The sequence below is a fragment of the Oncorhynchus masou genome, chromosome 32 (genome assembly GCF_036934945.1).
Source record: "Oncorhynchus masou masou isolate Uvic2021 chromosome 32, UVic_Omas_1.1, whole genome shotgun sequence".
NCBI lineage: Eukaryota > Metazoa > Chordata > Actinopteri > Salmoniformes > Salmonidae > Oncorhynchus > Oncorhynchus masou.
The window spans coordinates 52,182,819-52,210,292 of NC_088243.1; the positions used below are offsets into that span (position 1 = coordinate 52,182,819).

Below are 27,474 nucleotides of genomic sequence, written 5' to 3' on the forward strand. Positions count from 1 at the left end.
GGTCACGGCTAGTAGGCAGTATGTGTATCCTGTTTCCAGGTGGATTTCATTGTGACTGGGCTGTGTACAGTGGGTCCTGTCCAGCCATAGGGCTGCAATGTGGAGCTAATCTCCCCTGAAGGCTGACTGGGCTGGTTGCTCTCTGTCAGAGCCACAGCAACAGCACAGCCTCACAGAGGGAACCAGGCAGCCATGTCTGCAGGCTGCAGCGCTCGGCGCGAACAGAGACACGGCCAGGCCCGAGATGTCAGCTGTGAGGTTTGGGGAGAACGCCACAGAGGTCTGATGCTGATGAGGAGTTGGAACCAGTCCATCTGTTCCCACTCAGAGCTGCCCTCTGAGACTCCTCTCCTCTCCTCCTCTCACCCCCTTTGACTTCCCTTCTCTGGACGGGCCTCTCAAACATCTCTCTCTCGCTTGCCTTCTGGTCCCTTCTCTCTCTTTCCCTCTTCCTTCTTTCCCCATTTGTCAAGTCTTTCCTCCTACGGTCCATCTATATCTGCCTTCCTCTTTGTCTCCTTCTCTTATTGCTCTCCGTACTCTTCTCATTCTTTCTTTTTCCCTCTTCGCCTCCTCTCTCTTTTTCCCCTCCCTCCTCCTCCCTCTCTTCATCCTTCTCTCTTTCTCTATGCCCCATGCTCCCCCATCACCACAGTGGGTGTCATCAGTATGACATGTGCTGTCCTCCTGGTATAAACAGTGCTCCCTAACAGCCGAAAGCCGTCAGCCCTGCACATCCCAAACACCTTTGGTAATTGCCACAGTGCAATGGCAGTCAATGCGTTGCAACTCACTTTTTGCTGTAATGCTATGCTGTATATTACCCACCATATTCATTTACCAACACAGGCTTTTTGTGATTATTGAGCTATGAGTGAAAAAGAAAGAGAGCAGCACACTCTGGCAGCTCAGATGCAATACTGAGCTATGCAATCATTCCTCCATAACAGGCTTGTTGTTCGAATTAGAGAGAACACATGCAATTAAATAGATCTACTGTGTTTGAAATAACAACGTCAAAGTGAGAGCTGTGGCTGGGTTTCTTAAAGGCCTCTGAGTGATCCAGAGAGGGAACAGAACAGGAGAGTTATTTGTTTTGATCAGTGTAAACTGGAGAACATCCGCAGGGAGATTTGGTAATTAGGCCAGCTCGTTTCCTCATTAACTTGTAAAGGAACGGAAACAGGTGCCGATACTCACATTATGGTTCACCACTAAATAGACACATAATACTACGGTACATAGCTGGGAGAAATGAACAATGTAAATACAACCGTTGGTGAGAGAGGCAGAGAGGCGAGAGTCCAGTCTTAAATTCCTACAGGCATTCGATCAGAAAGGTACAGTACATTGAAGCATATTTACGAATTAAAACTCATTCTCAGTCGTTAAATAATGAGCATAATTCAACTTCGTACGATCTGTTTCTCCCTGTGGTCTATGGAATGACCGAACGTGGTTGATTGTGATCTGTGGTTGATGTAAATAAAGTCACAAGCTACATTTCTTGGGGCGTCAAACCTTTTTCTCAGACAGGTGGTCAAGGTTAGCTGGTTAATAATGATAAAACACGTCAGAAGTTTTTCTGCAGGACATGTTGGTTGGAGTTGTGACTGTGTCTGTGTGGCAATGTTAAATTGTCCTTGAATTATGAGGGCTGGCCACATATGAAAGGGATCTTTCGGAGTGTCTCTGGCACCGGTGCCAGCTCCGGCTCCAACAGAAAATCAAATGTCTCATGAGAAGCGGCTAGCTAATGAGGACATTGAAGCATGGCACCATGGAACCACACATACAGCACGTGACAGTAGCAGCCAAAACAAATTCTCAGAGTACCAGGCTATATTCTGCTCAGAAATCCAACATATCCTCATGCTGTTGCTTTTACATCAATGCTGGTTTCACTTCATCTCAGATCACTTGTTAGCTGAATATGTATTATTTTCACATTTCTATCAATTTTGGTGTATGTGTTATTGGTGTCCATAGCAATATCAATATCATCAATGTTCACAATAAGCCCTTGAATGATTTTAATAATTGAATAATGACTCAAATTAAGGTAATGCAATTGGATTTTCCAAGGTAGACTATATTTAATTGATTTTATTGGGGTTTTAATGCTCACCATTTCAGAGTGATGAACTAATGTTTTGAGATCAACGATACAGTAGACAGAAACTCCTTGATATTTCATACCCTTTAATAAAGTTATGAATCATTTGGTTCTATTACCTGGCTGGCCTGGCATTGAGCAGGTAGTGTGTTGTGAGATGGGTCAGCGAGAGAATGCTGCAGCCCAGACAAGCAGCAGGTAGCAAGGTGACACGACTAGCTGTGCTTCTGCTGCCAACATGTGATATTATTGCTCTGTGCCTCCCTACTTCTTGGACAACACCCGCTTTAAAAGTATGGCATTGACAAACACACACACACACGCGCCTGGATTTAGATGAAGTTTAGAGCAGTGTGACTAATTCTGTGCACTTGGAAGACCTTGATGTGTACGACGTAGATTAAAAGGCTGGTCGGATGACTAGCTTGAATGTTCTTGCTAAATTCCCAGTAAATATATTTGATGTCAGGTGGCCTTCGCTTGATAATCGTTGGCCTCTCTTCACTCTGTTCAGGATCTAAGACTTTTATTTAAGTTCTCAAAGTGTTTAAAGAATGTATTGTATTAATCTACTACAGTACATCATGATTAACTGTAAGGGTTTTCCTCTGGTGAAGGAGAAGCAGACCAAAATACAGCGTGGTGGTTATTCATGTTCTTTAATAAAGGAACTCGACATGAAATAACTAACAAAAACAAGTGTGCGAAAACCTAAACAGTCCCCCCCCCCCCCTCAAGGTGCGGAATCCGGCCGTAAAACCTGAACCTATCGGGGAGGGTCTGGGTGGGCATCTGTCCGCGGTGGCGGCTCTGGTGCTGGACGTGGCCCCCACTTCACCGTAGTCTTGGTCCCCCACCTTGTCCGCTTCCGTGGCCTCCTACCCACGGCGACCCTACTTAATGTCACTGGACTGAGGGGCAGCTCGGGACAGAGGGGCAGCTCGGGACAGAGGGGCAGCTCGGGACAGAGGGGCAGCTCGGGACAGAGGGGCTCTTCAGACTCCGGCAGCAGCGCCGGACAGGCGGGAGACTCCGGCAGCAGCGCCGGACAGGCGGGAGACTCCGGCAGCAGCGCCGGACAGGCGGGAGACTCCGACAGCAGCGCCGGACAGGCGGGAGACTCCGGCAGCACAGGAGAGGAGGAAGGCTCTGGCAGATCCTGGCTAGCTGGCGGTTCTGGCAGATCCTGGCTGACTGGCAGATCTGGAAGAGTCTGGCTGACTGGCGGTTCTGGCAGATCCTGGCTGACTAGCGGATCTGCAAGAGTCTGGCTGACTGGAGGATCCTGGCTGACTGGCGGATCTGGAAGATCCTGGTGGATCTGGAGAGTCTGGCTGACTGGTGGATCTGGAAGAGTCTGATGGCTCTGGAAGAGTCTGGCTGACTGGCGGATCTGGAAGAGTCTGGCTGACTGGCGGATCTGGAAGAGTCTGGCTGACTGGCGGATCTGGAAGAGTCTGGCTGACTGGCGGATCCTGGCAGACTGACGGCTCTGGCTGCTCCATGCTGACTGGCAGCTCTGGCGGCTTCTTGCAGACTGGCAGCTCTGGCGGCTTCTTGCAGACTGGCAGCTCTGGCGGCTTCTTGCAGACTGGCAGCTCTGGCGGCTTCTTGCAGACTGGCAGCTCTGGCTGCTCCATGCAGACTGGCAGCTCCTTGCAGACTGGCAGCTCTGGCAGCTCCTTGCAGACTGGCAGCTCCTTGCAGACTGGCAGCTCCTTGCAGACTGGCAGCTCTGGCTGCTCCATGCAGACTGGCAGCTCTGGCTGCTCCATGCAGACTGGCAGCTCTGGCTGCTCCATACAGACTGGCAGCTCTGGCTGCTCTGAACAGGCAGGAGACTCCAGCAGCGCTGTAGAGGAGGAAGGCCCTGACAGCGCTAAACAGGCGGGAGACTCCGGCAGCACAGGAGAGGAGGAAGGTTCTGGCAGCGCTGGAGAGGCGAGGCGCACTGTAGGCCTGATGCGTGGTGCTGGCACTGGTGGTACTGGGCCGAGGACACGCACAGGAAGCCTGGTGCGGGGAGCTGCGACCGGAGGGCTGGTGCGTGGAGGTGGTACTGGGTAGACCAGACCGTGCAGGCGCACTGGAGCTCTTGAGCACCGAGCCTGCCCAACCTTACCTGGTTGAATACTCCCGGTCGCTCTACCAGTGCGGCAAGGTGGAATAGCCCGCACTGGGCTATGCAGGCGAACCGGGGACACCGTGCGCAAGGCTGGTGCCATGTAAGCCGGCCCAAGGAGACGCACTGGGGACCAGATGCGTAGAGCCGGCTTCATGGCATTTGGCTGATCCCAGGGTCCTTTACCGTCCAGTTCGTCCTCCCATGTCCATTCCTTCTCTTGCTGCTGCTTTTGCTGCAGCTGCACTTTGGGGCGGCTACACTCCCCTGGTTTAGCCCAGGGTCCTCTCCCGTAGAGGATTTCTTCCCAAGTCCAGAAGTCCTTTTTACGCTGCTCCTACTGCTGCCTGTTACCACGCCGCTTGGTCCTGTTGTGGTGGGTGATTCTGTAAGGGTTTTCCTCTGGTGAAGGAGAAGCGGACCAAAATGCAGTGTGGTGGTTATTCATGTTCTTTAATAAAGGAACTCGACATGAAATAACTAACAAAAACAATAAGTGTGCGAAAACCTAAACAGTCCTATCTGGTGAAAACACAGAGACAGGAACAATCACCCACACACATACAGTGAAACCCAGGCTACCTAAATATGGTTCCCAATCAGAGACAATGACTAACACCTGCCTCTGATTGAGAACCATATCAGGCCAGACATAGAAATAGACAAACAAGACATCCAACATAGAATGCCCACTCAGATCACACCCTGACCAACTAAAACATAGAAACATACAAAGCAAACTATGGTCAGGGTGTGACATTAACATAAACCAGCTTTATGGAGACCTTGAATCTTTCAAAAAAAAAATGATTATTTTATTATTCCATCGTTATTAGACAGCAGAATTATCTCTGTGAGTGAGCGGTTTCATCAGGGAACCAGTTAATGCTCTTCATAAATAGACAGATGGTACAGTATTGTCTGTATGTTGGCACATTGTATGTTATCCTAATTACTGTAGATGGTATAAATAAGTAAGCCTAGTCCAAGCCAGAATGTCCCATAGGGCAGAAGCCTTTCCCTCTGTTTCTGGACTGTGATGCAACTTCATGTAGTTGATGGTATAACTATGACTCGCTCTTCTCTCCCAGCGGCATACAGTATTTAAGATCTTTTGGATGTTAGCCATGTAAAGTGTAAAGGTTATGTCAGCCTTGGTGAGGATGGGGGAGGGACGTGATGAGGGAATCAACATTAATCCCTTGTTATCGTTCAAATGGTTAGTATATTGACATAGTGTCAGGGGGATTTTAGATAGATTAAGATGTGCACATAGGCATAATGTATGCTATCGATTCTGGGAGGGGTTTTTGCTAGTGTTAAGCATTTTCAAAGTGAGGTTAGTTATAGAGTTCACTTTAGGTTCCACTGTTTGTTACAGTAGAGAGAGTAGGAGGGGGGAAATAAATTCTGCTGTTTCAATAATTGTACAGTAGCCATACATCCTGATTTAGTTTCCCAGTAAATTCTAAGAGAGAGATCAAATCCCCCATCAACTGTGTTGTAAATTAAAGGTCTTTCAACTTAAACAGGTAGTGTAAATGATGAGCATTGCCATCTGCCCAGCTGAGCTGAATGACTGTATGGGTGATAGTGGGGGAAATATGGAAGTCCTCACTGAGCTCCTATCCTTGGGTCTCCAACCTCACTGCTACAGTAGGGCTCCCTCAGTTAGACTTGATTGACTGTCAGAGAAAAATGTCACTCTAACAGTGATACACGGCGAGGAGAGGAAACGTCAGTAACCAAGGAGGAAATGGCAGGCTGTCCAACAGCAATATGACAATGTGGTTTGAACTAGTTCATTAAGCAGCCCAGTGTATTCGGAACTCTCTCTTTCTCTCAGGCTCCGGTCTCTGTGGGGGCCCTGTCAGTGGACAGGTGCAGGGCCACTTCTCTTTATTAATGACAAGCAAAGTAAAGCAACCTGCACAAGGAGCTATACTGGCTGCCAGCCAGCCGTACGCACTGGGGCCGGAAACGGAGGAGGATGGGGAGGAGGGAGGAGGGTATACGGCGGAATGCAGCCACGCACCTTAGAACTGACAAATGCCCAGGCTACTCCACCACACTCCAGCGCCACTGTGACAAATGGGGTTTGAACACACAAAACACAGGAGGGATTGAGTTCCTCAGAGGACAATGGTTTTAGAAAGGCAATGTCTGATGAAGTTTGTGGATTGAGGTGACTGAGCTCGTAAAAGCCAGGGCTCCCTGTTCGGGAACATAACAATCCCTTTCCTTTTCCACCGGTTGTTTTATTGTCCCAGGTGAGAGGGATTAGTGCATTCAGAGGCCTCGCCATTGATCAAAGTAAGTACAATAATACAGTAAGAATGTACACATGGCCTCAAATAAACTCTGTTACCCCTGTATTTAAGCCATTTAACAGAAATACATTTTATTCTGAAGGAAAAAAAAACATGATGATAATAATCATAACTCTATCAAGGAATCTTAATGAGACATCTATCTTAAGGCATCTGCATGTCGACATTTCGGTAGCGTAATAACAATGGATTATATTATGTAGGCTTACTGTGTTATTATTGTTATTACACATCCTGCTATCTGAGTGCAGAGCAGAATGACACTAAGGACATAAGCTGGAGTTAGATGTCTTTATGCCTTTGTCTGTGTGGTTCCTCTTAGAACAGGCATGCCCAGCAGAATGAAAAAAGAGCATGTTTGGTGAAATACAATGCAAATCTATTTCTATCAACAGAAACTCTAGGCAATTACTGTCTATAGTGTGCATTTGATTATTACAGCATTTGTTAATTAAGCAGTCTTAAGCTGCCAGTTATAGAGACATTCATCAGTTGTCTTGCAGGGTGATTTAAATAACTTGTTCTCGTCCTCCTAGCTTCCTCTACCCTCGCTTTGTCTTTTTTCGCCGGCTGCTGACTCTGGAACAGTTATGTATTGATGCTCTGGTAATGGACTGCAGGATTCACTCAAATAACCAAGACAAACAGGGGAAGGAAATGTTTGGTTTCCCCTCCATCCTTGTTTTATTTCCAGCCATTATTCCCTGATTATTGATGTAAATGAACAGGGTAATTGTTTCCGACCAAAACTGAAATGAAACTCATTCTTTCTCATTACGGACCTCTTCAGAAGATGTCGCTTTTTTTCCCCTCTCTGCGACATGATTGCCTTTCTATTTCAGTATCATTATCGTCTGATTGTGTTATTTTGACCTGATTTCTGTTCTACACCTCTTATAGCAAGCTCAAATGAAAAGGCATTTGAGCAGGTAGAACGAGGGTTGGTTATCTACATAGAAATCACAATTGGAATGGCTTTTGATTTTCCTATCGACCGTGACATAGCGAATCATTAAAAATAATAGCTTAGAGTGGCACACTCCTCAAGTGTGAAATGTTTTTATATGTTTTAGTTTCACATATTCAACAGCATTCTGCCATGTTGGCTAATTATGCTCAGTCAGACAAACAAAGCTCACACACATGCACGCCTGATTGGCAGACATTGAAAGAGCAACAGAGCTCAACAAGCCACTCCGTCCCAGCGGATGTAGCAGGGCGTGATTATCATGTTGGGTTGAGTACACAGCGATTTGACGTGTCTTTGACGTCCACTGTTTGTCTCCCTCGACATCCTGCTGTCTCCCCGGGGCTCCCCATCTCTCCTTTATGCCTCCTGCACCGCTAGCTCCTTGATCGAGACATGTTGGCTGTGTCCTGCTTTCTTCACATCCTAAGTAATGGTTTGACAAAGTTGCAGGTTAATCATTTTATGGACTACAATACTAATTTTACATTTACAAGGATCAAAGAGCCCTTAAATAGTATGCGTCTTCTTTTTTGAGAAATACATATACCCTACATACATTATATCGCTGTAGAATTTTATGCAATTCACTAGTCATACAACTAATAACATTTTCAAATTTAGGCTGTTACTTCAATGTGCTGGAGATCAGTAATTTAATGAAGAGATTATATAACTGTGGACAACAAGTCTTTTCCCTCTGTACTGTAGTATCCTAGACACAATACGCTGTGGCATTATTTAACTCACTAGTCCCTCTGCATTACTGAGTAATGTGCTGAATAATAATGTGCCTTAGCCATATTAAAATGAGAGAGACTGGAAAAACAAAACAGTGTAATACCCTATCAAATATCCCTACAGAGTGTTTAGGTGTTTGACATGGCAAATAAATTCAAATCCGTTTTGTGGTCTCGACGGGCCTCTGTGGTCAAGTCGATTTATTTAAAATGTCCTAAGTTGTGGGTTGATAAACTGCCTTTCCAGCTCAATAACAGAGAGTGGGCCATAACCCTCCCCACATCTCCATATTTATTTCCCTCTGATAAGATTGGTTTTGTCTGCGCCGGAGTGTAACTCATTTCTGGATTCATATTGAAATGGCTGCTACCCCTGGTCCCCATTTTATACCTGTGTAAAGATACATGTCCACTGAAAGCTAGTCATTCACATTTTTCAAGAAAATAATAAACAAGCTATCAAATGCAAGTCGGGGGACTGAAATTGCACATCAGCACAAAGTATTTGGTGGGCTATAGCTCTGACATTGACTTTTTTCCTCCTCTCAGCTGTCATGGCTGAAATTGCTATACTGCTTCATGATAGACTTGGCCAGTGTGCAGCAGCCAGGTCAAGCTATTATTATTGCAGCAGGTGCTGAGATCTACACAGGATTTTACAATGCGTTTTGGTTCTGTGTTGGGCTTAGTAACTGTGAGGGCTGACGACCAGCAACTTAACACCTCATGTACTGGATGACAGCCTCTTTATTTCATTATTTCATTTAGTCCGCTGCCTTTGTTCACTTTTTTTTAAGCAGGGATATATTTCAGGTTTTCGGTTGCTTGACTTGAAAAGGGGAGAAAGTTCATGGACAGTTTCAGGACATTGGGTTATTATATAACATAAGTCCACTCGGTCCACACCAGTGGGCTGCTAAGGTTTTGCAGCTATCGTTATGATACTGCCCTTTCCTTACTTCTTCACTCATAGTTAATTCTAAGTTATTTTCAGACTCAAATTTGGGCCACATCCATATGCAAATATTAAAGGTGGCACTGTGCAAATAGGGATCCGGTGCAGCAGCTGACTGGAATGATATATCTGGCCGTGTTAGGCCTTGTCGTCGCAATTAATAGCTCCCCTCCTAAACCCTGCCACAGTGGCAAATACAAGAAGGCAACAATGATTGAATCATCCAGAAAAGTGCATTGCGGCTATGACCCCGGGCAACATATGGCTGCTTCTCCGGCGCCTGTTTACGTAATCTGTAACCTGTGCACTCAGCGATGGTTCGCTGTGCCTTTTGTCTGAAAGACAACACATTAACCTAGCAGACCGAACTAATGTGTGCTGCTTCTGCTTTTCTTGCATCTCATCCTCCACACGTCGGAGCTCTCACGAATAAACCCCAGGAACATCACCTCCCATCGTAACCCCCCCCTTGGCTCCAGCCTGCCGTTTGGAGCTATCACCCCATCCTCATTTGATTGATGCCACTTCCCCACATCAATTTTTATTTCCTGGCTATGTCTGTAATTAATTTCCAACCTGGCGTGAGAAAAATGATCAGAGTAAAATGTAAATAACCAAATCTATATGGTAAATCGGCGTTGGTGGTAGGAGACCTCAACGCAAATGACAGTGGACAGATTTTGAATGTATAACATTTTTATGGGACACAGAGAGCGTGGAGATGTATTGCCTGAAGTCTGTATGAACATACTTCTGTACTGCATTGATTAGCAACTACGTTTCTGTGTCGATTGGGGCTGCCAGCATAAAATGAGGGATACCTTACTTTTCTCTTCTAGTTTACCTCCTTATCTTTGTTCCTCTGAGTCAATGGCCATTATGACTGATGACAAAAAGACTGACTTTATGTCTTCAATGTGTTGTCCAGCCATGTTACTGGCTGACCTGGCATTTGGGGTTTGGAACGTGAAAGCACATAATGCACAGTATTCACGCAATGGAGAGAGTAGCATTCTGTTTTAGGCAATTCACTAGTGATTTTTGTCCATAGATATACAGTACAGTTAAACATTTTTACAGTAGAGTTAAACATTATTTGAAAATGAACTGTGTTTTCAAGTACATTGCCTTCTTTGCCTTGCCTCGGGGCCTTATTTGCCTTTCTACAACAGCAGTTCCTTTGCTGCTAACTGGTGTATCCTAAATAACCCTGCATTAGTGTGACAGTGGCTACGACCTTCCCTGCCTCTCCTTGTCATATGCTATTGTTTCACCATGTGTCACGGGTTCAAAAGCTCACCACCATTAAGGCAATCTTGATTGACTTGTCATTACAGGTTCCTGTTGTTACTTTTGTTCCTATTTTTTTTTTACCACTCCTCACCTATGGATGACAACGGAGAGAGGCGAGAGAGGCTGCAAATTACAGAGTAGAACATGAAATGCCTTTGAAGTCTAGCTAGAGAGCTGCAATTTGTGGATGCAAATGAAAATCCAAATGGAGGAGATTAACGTGTGATAAAATGACAATCATCCAAATGCATGGAACGAGTGTGAATTATTTAGGCTTCATTTGAATTTGACCCCGACAGTATAGTAGCTTCCATTGTCTATAGATCCATTATGCTGCTGGGTTTGCATTACTCCAATATGTAGGATAAGGATTAGGCTCTTAGTTCCGTGTTTTAGTGTGCGTACCACAGCATACTCCACAAACCATCAGTTCCTAACCATGTACAACTTCCTCCTCCATAGTGGATGGCTGCATTGATTGGTCGGTGGACCTGAAGAGGTACCGGGTCCTAGCAGGGGAACCAGTGAGGGTGAAGTGCGCCCTGTTCTACAGCTACATCAGGACCAACTACTCCATGGCCCAGAGCGCCAAGCTCCGGCTCATCTGGTACAAAAACAAAGGGGACTCGGAGGAGCCTATCATCTTCTCGGGCCATCGGCTCAGCAAGGAGGATGACTCCATCTGGTTCCGCTCAGCCGAGCTGGAGGACAACGGCTTCTACACCTGTGTCCTGAGGTGGGTTTATTTAGTCACTCCGTCTCTGAGGAGTTTAATCAAACGTTTAAGCTTTTCTTAACCCTCAACCAAACAAACACCACCCCCCCCCCCAATCATTCACAGTCCATTGGCAGCCTAACTTTTTCAGGAATGGAATTCATTGGGTAACAGATTATGACGGATCCTGGCCCCAGTGGTCCCACCCACAAACAGTACAGTAGTTTGAGAGGCCCTGATTGACCTATTTACCTACTTTACATCTACTTTCCAAGGCTACTGTAGTGTGTCAGTGTGTCTATTGTAATGCTAAACAGCCCCCTCTTGGCACACACACCTCGACAACAGCCAAGCAAGCCCTGAGATGGCACACAGCATAAGGAGGCGGAAGGGATCCTCATCCTCATCACATGCCATGTTCAGTTTCCTGGTGGAGGAATGCATGACTGGCCTTGTGAGGTTGGTTCACCCCGGCAAGGCTCGACAGGAACACTGAACTGTGGTTGACTTGTGTTGTGGAACACGTAACTGGCGTTCCACAAAAGAATAGGCTCTGCCACAATAATTAACATCAAATCAATCATTTTCGTGTAGGTCCCATGCAAGGAGTTGTGTTGTTGGGAGTTCCCTCCTGGGATTATGACACCAAACAACATACGAATCATAAATCGAAGGTCTCTTTCTAACATCTAGGGGAAAAAATATTTTCATGCTTCTTAGCTACTAGAAGATAGGTACCTCGTCGAGGAATAAGAAATGAGGATATCTTACTCAATTATCTTACAGAGGCTTCAGCCTAAAAATCCTCTTTCCACAGATGATAATCCAGCTCCTCTCTGACAAAGCTGATGCTTCTTCCTGGCCAATAATATTTTTTTTTTCCTCTGGAAAGAAGTGCAGCTCTTTATTCCCCTCACGCTATGCTGACAGTCTAATTAGGAGCAGGATCCTGTCACTTTCACTGGGCCTCTTATTATACTTACTTTCCCACCCAGTTGGACATAGCTGCCACAGCTCAGACAGCCAAGCGCAATGCATTCCAATGTGTTAGCTAGCTAGAGAGTCATCAAGCTGAACTTTCTTTTTTGCCTTGGGAACGACAGATTTGGAAAGAGAAGAAGAAAAAAAAACACTTGAAATTGAAATAGCCTGTCCATGTGCTATGTCTTGTTGAATGTAATCTATACAGTGCTGGATCTCTATGAAGTCATCTCAATATCCTCCGAATTGAATTAACTGTCTGTGAAAGACGTTCAAGGTGAAAAGAGAAGACGAGTCTCTTTGCATGTTTTTATTTCCATTAATGGGGATTGATCCCTGGAGCCAAAGAAGCAGGAATCCAAATAAGTGGTGTTTTGGCCTTTGGATGATTCCCATGCTGCTTTTTTTGAATAATATCCAAGAATACAATTGGAGCTCCTAATAATAATAATAATAAATGTAAAAAAATATGATCAGCATACAGAGAAGCAGGTAGGTAGGTATTCTCTGTGAAATGGGTAGCTGTGCAGGAGCTGTGACACGCTACTGAGAGAATTGTTGTAAAATAACATTCGCAGAGGCTGCTATGCCTGAAATGACAGGATTGCTCTGGAATGGAGGAATCAATTTTCTACTGAGGGTCCAGTGACCCGCAGGAGGGATAATACTCAGGATAATGCCCAGGCCACCTGCAAAGACCACTTGGAATAAAACACATATGCAGACCTACTGTACATACACACACACAAAGACACACATACTGTATATACATACATACACACATACTCTATATACATACATACACACATACTGTATATACATACATACACACATACTCTATATACATACATACACACATACTGTATATACATACATACACACATACTGTATATACGTACATACACACATACTCTATATACATACATACACACATACTGTATATACATACATACACACATACTGTACATACATACATACATAAATACATACATACATACATACATACATACATACATACATACATACATACATACAAACAAAAACACACACACACACACACACACTTGTACACGTACACACACACTAGCCCTGCCATCAAAGCCTTGATGGCAGTTATATAGAGTTCCAGCAATGCCCTCTGTTTTATTAGAACATGAACAATGACTAATCATGCCTGCATGCCAGTGAAACACACAGCACCAACATGGCATGTTAAGCTGTAGTGAACGAGTCGATGCAATCTGCCCGGCTAATGCGCCGCAAGAGACAGATTCACCACCCCTTTATTTCTCATTCTCTCCAGCGAGGCTAGTCTGAGCAGCACTGATGGAGGTAGAAGCATTTCACACCTTCCCCCTAACAATGGATACGCATTTATCTTTGTTCAATAACTTTATGGCGAGGAAAAATACAACACGTTGCCACTGTCTGAGTGATGCCTCTTGAAAGACTCCCGAGCACTTTTATATTCATTATCTTCCACTGTGTACGGCCAAGCTGGCTGCCTCATGTTTTTTTTCTGTGTTCTCACTAAACTGTGGCCAAGCCTGAGCTAGGCTATTCCCCCAGTGCTCTGAAGAGTAATCTGTGCCACCTGTCTTTTTCTCCCCTCATAAGATAATTCTCCTCTCTACAATCGCCCGGGTGTCACAGACCTCTTCTTACAAAGCGGTCCAGGTTTTTAACCTTTCTATTAATCTGGCCATCTAGGACCCCGTTAGAGAGAGAGCCAGAGAGAAAGGCGCTTAGGTGCTTGGCACAGTCTGAATCCACGCTACCACGCCTGCCAGTTCTTTTTCAAATATTAAACACACAGGCTTTAGCTTTGACATGAATCAACTTTTAAGCTCTCTCAAAACCTAATGTATATTTGTTGTGGGCTGAGACTATTTTTCTAAATGTCTACAAAGAGGGAATGGAGAGTGATCGGTTTGGCTTTCATGGAATCACATATAAGCGATCTTACTTAAGATGTCTTTGTTTTATCTATGTGTGTCTTACTAAACTTATAAACAATGGTTGAGCAGAAGGTTTTCAGTAAATACATTACTACTGGTCGAGACTTAAACAGTCACTGTTAAAATACTGTGTTCCAACATACTAGACGAGGAGTAATCATTTTGAAATGTGAAGCTTCACAATATGATACTGCGCTTAAGGTAAGGTAGATAGTATTTTTTTTTTCAATCCAAACATAAGAAAATCATTATTTTTCAATAATCTCTCTTGTGAATGAATGTTAGACTCCAGAAAAATACCTTCTGAGACAGTATTATTGAGAACTAAAACCATTTAGTTATTTTCTCAGACCGATTGCAAATAAAAAAACGATTGTTATTTCTTTGTTCAGTCTGGGTCAGACAGACAGAGATTCTCACAGAGAGGCAGCTTGGCAGGGTGGCTGAGATGTTCATTTGTAAGCCCCTGACATGCAGAACATCATATATGACTCACTGCCTCGATTCAGTCTTATGTAACAACATTTTAAATGTTTATTTTTTTTACATTGGATAAGTTGGATAAGTAGAGACTCAGAGCTAGAAAATGGTACATGATTTACGAATGAATCTACAAATGAACCTCTACAGCTCAGCTGTTCAGGGAAGCCATGATGTTGAGAACAGTCCAACGTTATATCTTTCAAAAATCTGCAGTAGCCAGAATTATCTTCATATACTGAGCAACTCACGTTATCTGAACTCATCTCTTGGCATGCCCAGCCCATCCAATCAGGGCTAGTGGGAAGGTTCCTGGCTTTTTCCGTGGCTAAACTAACTAGGCTCATCATTTAACAATTTGATTTGTATTTACAGATGGCATACACATTTGTTATTAAAGCATAAGAAAGTTCACATGTTCCAGAAGGCATTTCTGCAACAACAAAAAAACACATTTTGATACAAATATTTTAAAAGGCTTTCGAATGCCTCCCCTGTGAAGTAGTGACATGCAACATATGCCTAGTTTCTTGAAACGGGTCACATATAGCATGTTATCGCTCCAGCAGAGGAGTCACCTTGACTCTGGCTGCGGGTAGATAGATAGCTAGCAAGAACGACCACCCGCTTGTCATGGTGCACAGCACCTTTACTACATGGTGTGAAGCCTTGTGTTCTGTGTTCATCGGGACGGGGTAATCTCACCCACTTTATTCCCCCTGTCTGAACACTTTTCCTGTCATCTGAAATACTGGGGTGTCCATGCCATTAACTGGTCAGGTCTCCAGAGATTGGTGAGGGAAAGTGTTGTCTTTTGCTGGACCACTGCCCTCTGTCCTTGTCCTAACCCCTTAATTATACTTCCTAATTGGCATTTTGAGGAAAAAATATTTTTGAAATGTTTTGACGTCTGAGATGTGTGGTTGGACTCATTCTCTCTTTCCAGCGTGTCTGATGAAAAGCTGTCTTTCTAGAGACTCCCCACAATGATGGTCATGGACTATTGCCCCCTCTGTATAAGAACACTACTGTGTGTGCGTGCGTGTGTGCGGGCGTACGTACGTGTGTGTGTGCGTGTGTGCGTGCGTGACAACCACACAGTAAGCAGGTTTGAGACTGGAGAAAATCTGCCTCTATCTTTGATGTGCTGCTCTACATAGCAGCCCCATAGGGACCGACTTATTAACCCTTTTAACCCACGCACCCATTTAACCTTGAACATCCCACAAACCCATTGAATCCAGGCTGAACCAACCACTGCAGATTGGGGATCTGGAAGGTTTTATCACAAACAATGGCCCATGAGTCAACAGAAACGTCATTGTTTGTTGTGTTAAGGTGTTCTGATTCTTTTACACATTGACCTGTTTGTTTCCATGGCTGTTTTTCATTTCCTTGTAACATTTTGTTTCTGCTCAGTGTGTAGTACGAAAGAGAGAGAGAGAGCGAGAGGGTTTAAAAAATATATATTTTTTAAAGGTCATTTACATCGGAGGTTTAATAGCTAAAGGAGTCGGGCCATCATGGTTCATTCTTAGAGTGGTTTCTATTGAAATTAAATTGGTGGTTCATGCTCTCTGTGAAATATTTAGCACACCTATTTAAAACTTTATTAAATTTCCCTCTTCTTCCCTCTCTTACGCAGAAATGGAAAATAGAATTTCTACCCCATTTTGATCAATGGAATTGGCCTACATTTAGATTCAAACTGTTGCATGTACAATTCTCCCTCTCTGAAATCCATCTTTATTAAGCCCCTTTATTAAGTTCAAAGAGTTTACTGTGTCATTTTCAAACTCCAGTGCAAGCGAGGCGGGAGATTGCATAGGAAAGTTTCCCCATATAGAGTTTTAAAGACTTGCAATAGCATCTGGGGACCCGATAAAACCATTCATAAGCTCAGAAAGCTTTAGCAATGCATCATAATTCATACCAATAGGATCAACCATTTCAAACTAAACTACATAATTCACTTTTATTCCTTTCCCGTCATCGACAAATGGATGGACGAGTGCCTCCTAATTAAATATAATGTTTAATCTCTATGAAAAATTAGTGTTAAGTGCCATGATTCTGCTCTCTGTGGTATAGGCCATCTCAGCAGACAATCCATAATGAAAACAGGTCAAATCACAGTGGCAGACAGTGCTCATTTCTATGATGCTCATAGAGCAACACTTTTGTCAGTCAGTATAATTGGCCCTTGGGTCCACCTAGGCCATCTTCATCCACAGAGAGTGTTACATGAGAGCTAGGGCTTGTGGAGGAAAGGCAGAGAATAAGGTTCATTATCAGTGAATTAATCATACGATTTCACCTTCAACTTCCTCCTTATCCTCTCCCTGTGTGAGTGGAATGCCCGTGGCAGGGTGCCCTGGAGAGCTGTCCTGTGTACTGTATGTCTCCTCCTCCAGGGCTGGGAGCTGTGATGTCACTGCTGCTGAGACACAAATCGCAAGTGATCTCCACAGACAAGCCTCTTCCAGATGTTTGTTCGCAGGCCATGTACTTTCTCAGGTGGTTCTGAGACAAAGCAGCAGAACAGAACAACATGGCCGACCTGCCCGCAGCAGGGCCTCAGTCACTTTCTCAGTCGTCTATGGATGTTTAGCCCATAGAGCTCCAAGATCAGATTGCTGCAATTAAGGGCTCCTACTTTGACCTCTGGTCCTCCAGCGATAATAGGAAACTACTTAGCACCGTTAATGTGTTATGGTCATTTACTGAGATCCACTGTGGATTGAGCCTGAAGCCCGGTTGACCTCTGCTATGAGAGCATGTACACAGTTTGGCTCTCTGTGCCCCGACTCACACAGAAACCTGTGTAGGGGAAATTACATGTAAAATCAGCTTGGAAGGAAGTCATGCAGGCTAATGGAAGTTCTCAATGCTTATTCATTCATGTCTCAAGAGTGTTAAGAGCCCGGGCATACTGACCCATGCGACTGACGGACGGACTCAGCTGGGTGGGCAGCATCTTGAAAGTTGCTGTGTTAGATTAATTGTAAAATTAATTTGAAGCTCACGTTAACAGATGTAAACATGAACCGCGAAAAACACCGAAATACCTCTTTATTGAGCATATAATTAAATTGGCGAGCTGTAACCTGAGCATTTTCATATGAACGTAATTGCAGGAGGAGAGTGATTAATTATTAATGCAGTGGAAGCAGTCAGATCAGGCTTGCACAATAGTTATGCAGTGTGATTAACTTCCAGCTAATTGTCAGTAACAGACCAGTGAAGATAGCCTCCTCATTTTGTCCTAAGTGACTTCACACATCTGTCCTCTGTTTGTCCATTATTTGTCACGATATGAGACTGTTGTCACCAGACACAGTGAGCGCCCTTGTGAACAGTATTTTAGTCATAGTTCATTTTCTCCTCGAGTAAATGAAGTAGCCCAGGACAGCTGTACTCTCTATCTCTATTGCCTGGGACCGCAGCCAGGAATTCTACACACACAAAACAGTGGATATGTCAGACAATCTACAAACTCTCTCACACACACACACACACACACACACACACACACACACACACACACACACACACACACACACACACACAAATCCGTCTGATGTCCCAGTCTAAAACCAACTAAATGGTTCATGCCGAAATGTTAAATCTTTGCATCAAACAGGCTGTATTCACTAGTGGAGGTTCAGGGAGCCTTAGCGTTTGAGAGGCTGACACACAATGCCACTGCAGGGCAATCCTATGCCTGAAGTCCCTCATGCATTTTCAATTGGAGGGGGATGCGGCAGTCACTCTCTACGTACTGTAGCCTTGTGTAGTAGCCATGGCAGTAGCTGCGTGCGGAACTGGGTGTCACTTGCCCTGACACATGCCTCCCTGAAGGAGACTTGTACTTCTGGCTGGTGCCTATTGAAATAATATGCTAATTCATTCTCCATACAGCATGTGCTCTTGCCACTTCAGGGGGAGCCACATCTCTTTACTAATTGAAGCATTTTGAAATATTTCATTCAGGTAACCTCCATGTTCAACTCGCCCATTGTTCTTGATGTGGGTAACTGGAAACTAAAAAAGTAAAAAGAGCCCCCACTTCACATCATCACAGGTAGGCAGGGAGGCATTGATGGAATGAATGGCAGTGTTTAAGATCTCTGCTGGTTTACAGATGAAACCCCCTGGAGAAATCGATGTGTGCTTTTGTGTGTGTGATGACTGTTGGCTAGAGGTGAACTTGGGGAAACATAAAGCCTCCTGTGTTATGCTCCCTGCCTGCAGAAACTCCACCTACTGCATGAAGGTGTCTATGTCCTTGGCGGTGGAGGAGAACGACGAGGGCCTGTGCTTTAACAGTAAAATACGCCACCTGGAGAAAGCCGAGATCACTAAAAGCAAGATGATCAACTGCCCCGACATCGAGGATTACCTCGCCCCTTACAAGCAGCCCCAGATGACCTGGTATAAGGTAACAACCCTTATTCTCAGAAAATTCCCATAGGGTTCTAGTTTAAATGAGTGCACTGTATAGGGAATAGGATGCCATTTGGGATGCAGTGCTAGTCTTTGTATATGAACCCATGAAGGTTAGCTCTGGTGGACTAATGGGTATCTTATTAAACTAAACTAAAAAAAGAGTTGAAAGTGACATGATATAACATGGTGTGTGTGGTGTTGACATGGTGTCCTGCCTGTCTAGGAGTGTGAGAAGAAGACATGGCGGAGCTCCATCATGGTGAACACCACCAACATCTGGTTCCCTGAGGTGCAGGAGGACGACGGGGGGAACTACACCTGTGAGCTCAAGTATGGCAGCCGGGTGGTGAGAAGGACCACAGAGCTCAAAGTCACAGGTGAGCCCCTCATATCATGTGGGTGTGCACATACTGTATGTATATGTCTGATTACATGTATAGTATGATTTTGTTTGATATTGTTGTGTGAATGTTTGTATTATATGTGCACAATGCTAAAACGAGTTTGACAGCTGGCCACGATTATCATTCAGAATGACGTGATCTGAAATCAGCTGCCGTGACACGTGAGAACGTAAAGATTTACATCAACGTCCAACCGCACAGGATGCACTTTTGCACTCTTACACGTAATATTCTCATGCCCATTCCTCTCAAAGGTTGGTCGATCAAAGATAAAACACTGTGCGCCCGGCTGTAAACCGGATGCACTGCGGAGACACACCATTTATCACAGGAGCATAGTGGAGCGTCACTGTGTGTCTGTGATGCATCAGCCTTCAGTGTAAACGCTGGCCACCACTGTGACGTGAGATGGATTTATTTATTCACATTTTGGGCTTGTTCTTCCTCTGCTGCCTCTGTCATGCAGCAGGCAGGCAGGCTGGGATTCCAGGCCAGTGAGTCTGACCCTTGGGGTGTGTGCTGGGTCCTGACTGCAGGAAGAGCAGCTGCCAACTGCAGTGTGAAATCAACCCCCCAGCTCATTCACCCTGCCTGCCTGCCTGCCTGCTTAGCCCCCCTCTGAAACAGAGTGGAGCCAATCTGCTGGAGCCCCAAGACTGCACTAGGCAGGCAGCACTGACTCTGACTGTAGCTACACTACAAACAGAACATAAACACACGGAAACTACACCCAGCCACGAGTCCACCACATACATACAGCAATGAAACTGAAACAGATAGGAGCCTTAACCAGACAATACAGAATGAAAGACAGTTCTATCACCATGCAAACTGCAACACACATACACACAGGGCCGTAAAAACCTCTGAAATGCTATTTGAAGAACAGCAAAAACAAGAAAAATTGACTCCAGACATTATCACATTGATTGCTGTAACTTCATTCACCTCAGTCGATCTACAAACACATAGCCTATTAGCTACACAATTAGCTGCAGTGGTTAGAGCTTTGGGCCTGTAACTGAAAGGTTGCTGGATCAAATCCCTGAGCTGACAAGGTAGAAATCTGTCGTTCTGCCCCTGAACAAGGCTGTTCCCTGGATGGCCATCATTGTAAATACGAATTTGTTCTTAACTGCCTTGCCGAGTTAAATAAAGTTTAAAAAAACATTTGATCTGATGACCTGGCCTCCACAATCATGCGACCGAAACCCAATTGGGATGAGTTAGACTATAGACTGAAGGAAAAGCAACTAACAACAATTATCTCAGCCCTGGGATTAAAAACTATAATTTAATACATACAGAGGGCTCTCTAAACAGATAAAGTATTTTATTAACAAAAGGTAAACAAATACATTTTCTTTATTGGATCTTCTTGTTGTTGTTGCAGTTGTATACCTTTTCCCATGTTTAAGTCCCTTTTGTATAGGGGACTTGGAGCAGTTCTGGCCAGGTTCTGACCGTGAACGGCACAACATCAATTGCACAACACTCCCTAAAAGCGCTACTTGTCCTGATTCATTTACTGTATGCTATTGCAATCCGCAGCTGTGAGATTTCCTGTGCCTGTGAAACTCACAGCTGTGCTTGCAGAAGCGCATATGGAACAGGAGAGTCTTGTGGATGCAACGATAGTAGTTTCATCTCGCTGTAATGTTGGATTTATAGCTCTCATCAGGGAAACATATAAAATAATTTCATAGAATTTGAACAGCACCACCTTCTTTTGGTCACCGACGGACGAGATCACATTGTCTTTAAAGCTGAAGTTGTAACGAGTCTGCACACATTTTAATGATGTCTCAGGGCAGCTCAGAGAACGTTGGGCAGAAAAGTCTCTGTCATTTATATGAAATGGTGCCAATATTGTACCGGCACTAAGTATGATCATATTTATTTCAGAAAGTTGAAATCTGAAAGTAAGTCATTTCTAATTAAAACTATATTGACCCACTTTTGTTGAATAGGGGAAAAAAATTAGATGATTAAATTAGATGATTTTTTACATTTTCATAATATTTGTATTATGACTTGAGCTTGTGTCCTCAACAGTGAGTATAACTCAGCAATGTATAACTATTTTTTTTTTACCAGAAATGTGAGTTCCAGACCTTTCTGAAACTATGCAGCATTACCAGTTATTGTTTATTGCCATCTCATGAAAAACAATTGGGTTTTGGGTCTATTTCGGCGTAAATCAACAGTTTGCCATATCATTCATGAGGTTTATATCTGAACGAGAGTGACTAACAAAATCAATGGGGGCCCCCTGGAGGTCAGGGCCCCTGGGCACGTTCCGTGCGTGCCCGGTCAGTAATTCAGCCATGATTACTACAAGTTTAGATAGCTGGCTAGATTAACTAGACAAATTGACCAATCTATTTTTCTTTTGCTGACATGGGCTAATTGAGTGACTGTCTGTGAGTGGCATAACAAGACGAAAACTACTGATGCAATTTTCGAAATTGCACCTTGTGTATTGTACTATTCTAACTCTCAACAGACACACACACACACACACACACACACACACACACACACACACACACACACACACACACACACACACACACACACACACACACTCAGAAAGAGAGACAGACAGACAGACACACACACACACACACATTATTTTACATGCAACTCAGAGACCAAAACATACACAGTACTATGCTTCACTAAACAACATTATTCAATGAGCTAGCATTACAAAGCAAGAACAGAGGCAGTAGCAGCAGGCTAATATTATCTGCTAAAATGAAAGACATCTGCTTCACTGATATGTGAAGAATATGCTTGTCTTGTCGGTTAACTGAGCCATTGTTTGTTCACTTACTCACATGCCTTCTGCTAAGCTAAGCGCTAGGCGTGCTAGTTCCAGTGAGTGGTGTAATGTTGGAGCTGGATTCCACATGGTTTACAGCCTGCCTGGGGCGCTGGCCCGTAGGATCAGATGCCATCTTAGTGTGCTGCTGGTTGGGTGGTGAGCCAAGCCAGGGTTAGACAAGGCCTGGGTTAGTTAGCTTTAAGCACACAGAGAGGTCAATCAGGACACTCAGGCTGCCAGGGGGCAGGGGGCTTGCCTACTTTCTTAGAGGAGGAATATTAATGGGGTTGCTGGTCAGGAACTGTTTTAAGCTACCATGTTTGGGTCCATATGCCTTGTATTACTGTATTACTGTAGCATTGTATGACACCTTAGTTTATTTCAGTATTCAACGAGCGGCAGGTAGATTAGCAGTTAGGAGCATTGGGCCAGTAACCGAAAGGTCACTGGTTTGAATCCCGAGCTGACTAAGTGAAAGATTTGTCAATGTGCCCTTGAGCAATGCACTTAACCCTTATTGCTGGATAAGAGCATCTGCTAAATTAATAAAATGTATTTCACTATTCTCATGTGTCATGGTAAGAGGCAACAACAGAGCCAACGATAAGGCCTTGGAAGGAGCCTGTAGGGACAATCTGCTACTGAATGGCCTGCAGTATAGTAGCAATACAGTACTGAACTCACGCAGAGTGTAGGGGAGGCTAAACCTTGGCAAAGGCTCAGATTTGTGCCCAAAAACCAGAATGACCAAGAAAAGCCTCTTCTCCCTCTCCATAGTCAGCACCCTGGTCATAAATATTTCAAAATGCATTTCAAAGTAAAATTCCTCTTATGAAAGGACTTTGCGTTCAGGCTAAATTTAACGGTTACTGCAAGAGGTGAGTTACCACGGTCATGCGTCTCCGAGACTCATTCAAATATGGTAACACCTTCCGCAGCCGGTTAAGTCAACAATGGGAGAGATGATGGGCCGTGCATGAATCCTGAATCCTCTCTTCCTGTCTCCCTCCTTCTCAGCTAGGCCTGCGAGTTCTGCCTTTAGACTCGAGCCTCTTGGCTACCTTTTTACCCATGTGGAAACCCCATGACCTATTTCTTTTATTACCTCATAATTCATCATGAAATTGTCTGTGTTCACATGGGCTTTGTCCTGCTCTTTCCCAAGATCAGCGTGACTACTTTTTTTTCTTTTCTTAGGAGAAGTGAAATGGAGAACAAGAAAAAGTATCCTTTGGGTCTTTTTGGGGAAAATATGAGCCCATTAATTTACGAAAACATGTTAAGAGTAAGGAGCAGTTCAATCCAGCAGATAGAATTGCCTCCCCCCAAAAAAGTAATATTAAGTGGTTTTCTGGCAACAGAAAGCTATGTGCGTCAGAGAGAGTATGATTTTCTTTTTTTTTTTACAAATGGTGCTTGAATGTCCTCAAGGAAAGGTTAGTCCATCAAATATTAAGAAGCTTACAGAACAAAAATAAGACGTGCATGATTCTAAACTAAATTTATATTTCTGTGTTAAGGGAAATTATTGTCAATGGTACCTATACAGATACCACTGAAAACAGCCAAAAAGATGTAGGGCATATATGCCGTTTATAAAATATATGCACTAAGCCATTTTAAATACTTCCAATGAACTGTATTTAAAGTATATTGCAGTTTTGAAATATTTGTGATTGCTATATTTATATACTATAAATGTTTATAAATGGCTGTAAACGTTGAAACATTTAAATGCTTGTGAAGTATGTCTGTAGTACAGCACATTACCTGTGATTATCCTCCCTCCTTTACTCAGGGAATCTGACCTGTGTCACATATCTGTAAACCAGCATATGCATATCAAATGATACCCAAAATGGATTTTACTTGTTTCGACACTGAAAATGCATTAAGATTAAATAACCGGACACATACAACCCAAAACACTGCGGTCAAACCTTGGATAGATCACATTGCAAGCAAGTGAAGCAGATCCATTCAATTAGGAGTTAAGCCTACTGCTAAAGCAGATTGAAGTGGTCCCATATCTAAATGCGTGTGGTCGCGGGTCCTAAAGTAGTGCAGCTACGCGTTGTTCTTGCTGAGGAGACGAGAGGAGGGCGAGACTGCAGTCGTGGAGAGGAGGACAGGGGAGGAGAGAGGAGAGAGGAGAGGAGAAGGGTGTTTGATAATAAGCTAAAGGGAAAGAGCAGGATGTATGGCCTGTCCCTAGACACCAGCGTGTCCTGTTTGTCTTCATATGCCAAGTGACGCCACCGGACTATAAACACATTTGTTTCAGCGGAGTCAAAAGCTCTGGAATACTTGGGTTTCATGTTAAATAAGTCCACACCTTGTCAGGACACACACGACGGCCAGGCGTCTTCCCCAGATGAGGCGTGACAGGGCTGGCGTCGAGAGGAATCGATTGCCCGTCACTCTCTCTTGCCAGAGGGGGTTACCTTTTCTCTCCTTTCTCACACACACACACACACACACACACACACACACACACACACACACACACACACACACACACACACACACACACACACACACACACACACACACTGGGGAGGGCCATACCACTGTACTGAGGGCAAGTCCCTAAACCTTGTCCCCAAGCAACTGCCTTTGTGAGTGCATTTTATATTACACCTTTAGCAGATTTGACTGAAAGAGTTGCATGAAATTCAGAAACTGTTGCAAAGATGAGATTTGACTAAATTAGACTTGGGCTTTTACACAGAGCCATACTGAGTAGCATTAACACTATAGGCCTACTTACTTTAGTTGAATCCCAATACCTTATATTATCTCAAGTTTACCCATTAACATTCTGAACAGTACAATTGGAGGACTTTTACTCTGGAGGCACCTCTTAAACGCCCGCTCTAATGGATGTCTCGTATGAATAGGTGTCAGGTGAGGTGACAAAGGAAGTTGAAGTGAGCGCTCATTGTCTGTGTTAACAGCTCTAATAAACCTGGTATAGAAAGTTATCAGAGACCTCTATCCGGGTCAGGAGAGATGTATTATTTGAAGGTGAGTTGATACCCAGTGATTACCGATGGAAGCAGCACAGTGGGGACTCTTCAATTTGATTCGCTCAGTGAGTTGGAAAATTAGAAGCATGAATAGGCTCATTTGTCCATCGACAGGAAACACTCTCAGTCACTGGTCAAGCTAATTGCATTATGTCACCTAGAGACATTTCCTCCTGAGAATATTTTTTTTTTTCACTTTTACTCTCAAAAGATCATCTTAGGAGAGGAAACAGAGCAGATATGCAAATCTGTCTACACATATCAATTCAGTCATAAGAGCTGCATTACACAAGTGTTGATGTCTCACTGCAAATATGCAAATCGGAAGAGAAAATAGATAACAGTGTGTAACGCTAATGTGGTGTTGCAATCTGAGAGTGCACCCTATCCAAAGTAGAATTAGTAAACTCCTACCGTGTTTAAATCCGGAGGCCATCACAGTGTTTTTTAACACTGAATAAACTGAGTCACTGAGGGAGTCTCTGGTTTGACACAATGCAGCACCGGCCTTTTGGACCCCATCCTGCGTCTCTTTCTTCTTCTCTTTCTCTTTCCTTGTTTCTTTTTCTTTTCATTAGGATTCACAGTGTGTCACGATAAGCAGAAAGAAAGGCCCAGTCACTCCTGATCTGGTGACAATTCTAATGAATACAGCATTATTAAAAAGGGGGACTCTTTAATATTGTTGACGAACAGTTGAATAATGAAATTAGTATTAATAGATCATTACCATCCATAGTGGTCCACTGAGGGATAATTGGTTAATCAATACAGCCTAATTGTAGCCTCGCAGTATTGTGTGTCTGGTGTTGCCAGCGACCTGGAGGTTGACTTCAAGATTTTAAACAGCATATTGGTATTGATTTTACGTCTATATTATTTAGCATGACAAGATAGTGAATTAGAGCTCTGTCATCCTCAGCGCTGCTCTCGTTATAATTTAGGAACTTTGGATGAGCTTGATGCCCTGAATATCATTATGGCAGCTTCACTTCCAACTTGATCATCTTTTGTTTTTGACAAGAGGGGTCTGGCAGGATCTGTGTTAGATTTGTATAATTGAAAAGACAGTTTCCTTTCTAATTCTGTCTGGTTTTCAAATCAAATCAAATTGTATTGGTCACATACACATGGTTAGCAGATGTTATTGCAAGTGTAGCGAAATGCTTGTGCTTCTAGTTCCGACAGTGCAGCAATATCTAACATGTAATCTAACAATTCCACAACAACTACCTGATACACACAAATCTAAGTAGAGGAATGTAATAAGAATATATAAATATAAATATATGGATGAGAAATTACAGAGCGGCATAAGCAAGATGCAATAGATGGTTTAAAATACAGTTTATACATACAGTATGAGATGAGTAATGCAAGATACAGTATGTAAACATCATTAAAGTGGCATTATTAAAGTGACTAGTGATCCATTTGTTAAAGTGGCCAATGATTTCAAGTCTGTATGTAGGCAGCAGCCTTGCTGTGTTAGTGATGGCTGTTTAACAGTCTGATGGCCTTGAGATAGAAGCTGTTTTTCAGTCTCTCGGTCCCAGTTTTGATGCGCCTGTACAGACCTCACCTTCTGGATGGTAGCGGGGTGAACAGGCAGTGGCTCGGGTGGTTGTTGTCCTTAATGATATTTTTGGCCTTCCTGTGATATTGGGTGCTGTAGGTGTCCTGGAGGGCAGGTAGTTTTCCCCTTGGTGATGCGTTGCGGTTGTGGACGGTGCAGTTGCCGTAGCAGGCGGTGATACAGCCAGACAGGATGCTCTCAATTGTGCATCTGTAAAAGTTTGTGAGGGTTTAAGGTGACAAGCCAAATTTATTCCGCCTCCACACTGTCTGTGTGGGTGGACCATTTTCAGTTTGTCCGTGATGTAAACGCAGAGGAACTTACAACTTTCCACCTTCTCCACTACTGTCCCATCGATGTGGATAGGGGGTGCTACCTCTGCTGTTTCCTGAAGTCCACGATCTTCTCCTTTGTTTTGTTGACATTGAGTGAGAGGTTGTTTTTCTGACACCACACTTCGAGTGCCCTCACCTCCTCCCTGTACGCTGTTTCGTTGTTGTTGGTAATCAAGCCTACTACTGTTGTGATG

General features: G+C 43.9%; 1 protein-coding gene across 1 annotated transcript in view; it reads left to right on the forward strand.

Annotated features, from left to right (window-relative positions):
* LOC135527019 (X-linked interleukin-1 receptor accessory protein-like 2) overlaps window positions 1–27,474 on the forward strand; it is a 277,568-nt gene that overhangs the window by 139,980 nt on the left and 110,114 nt on the right. The window contains exons 2-4 of the mRNA XM_064955683.1: window positions 10,986–11,259; window positions 18,912–19,098; window positions 19,330–19,483. Of these exons, the coding sequence (XP_064811755.1) occupies window positions 10,986–11,259; window positions 18,912–19,098; window positions 19,330–19,483 (615 nt within the window). The remainder of the gene's footprint in view (window positions 1–10,985; window positions 11,260–18,911; window positions 19,099–19,329; window positions 19,484–27,474) is intronic.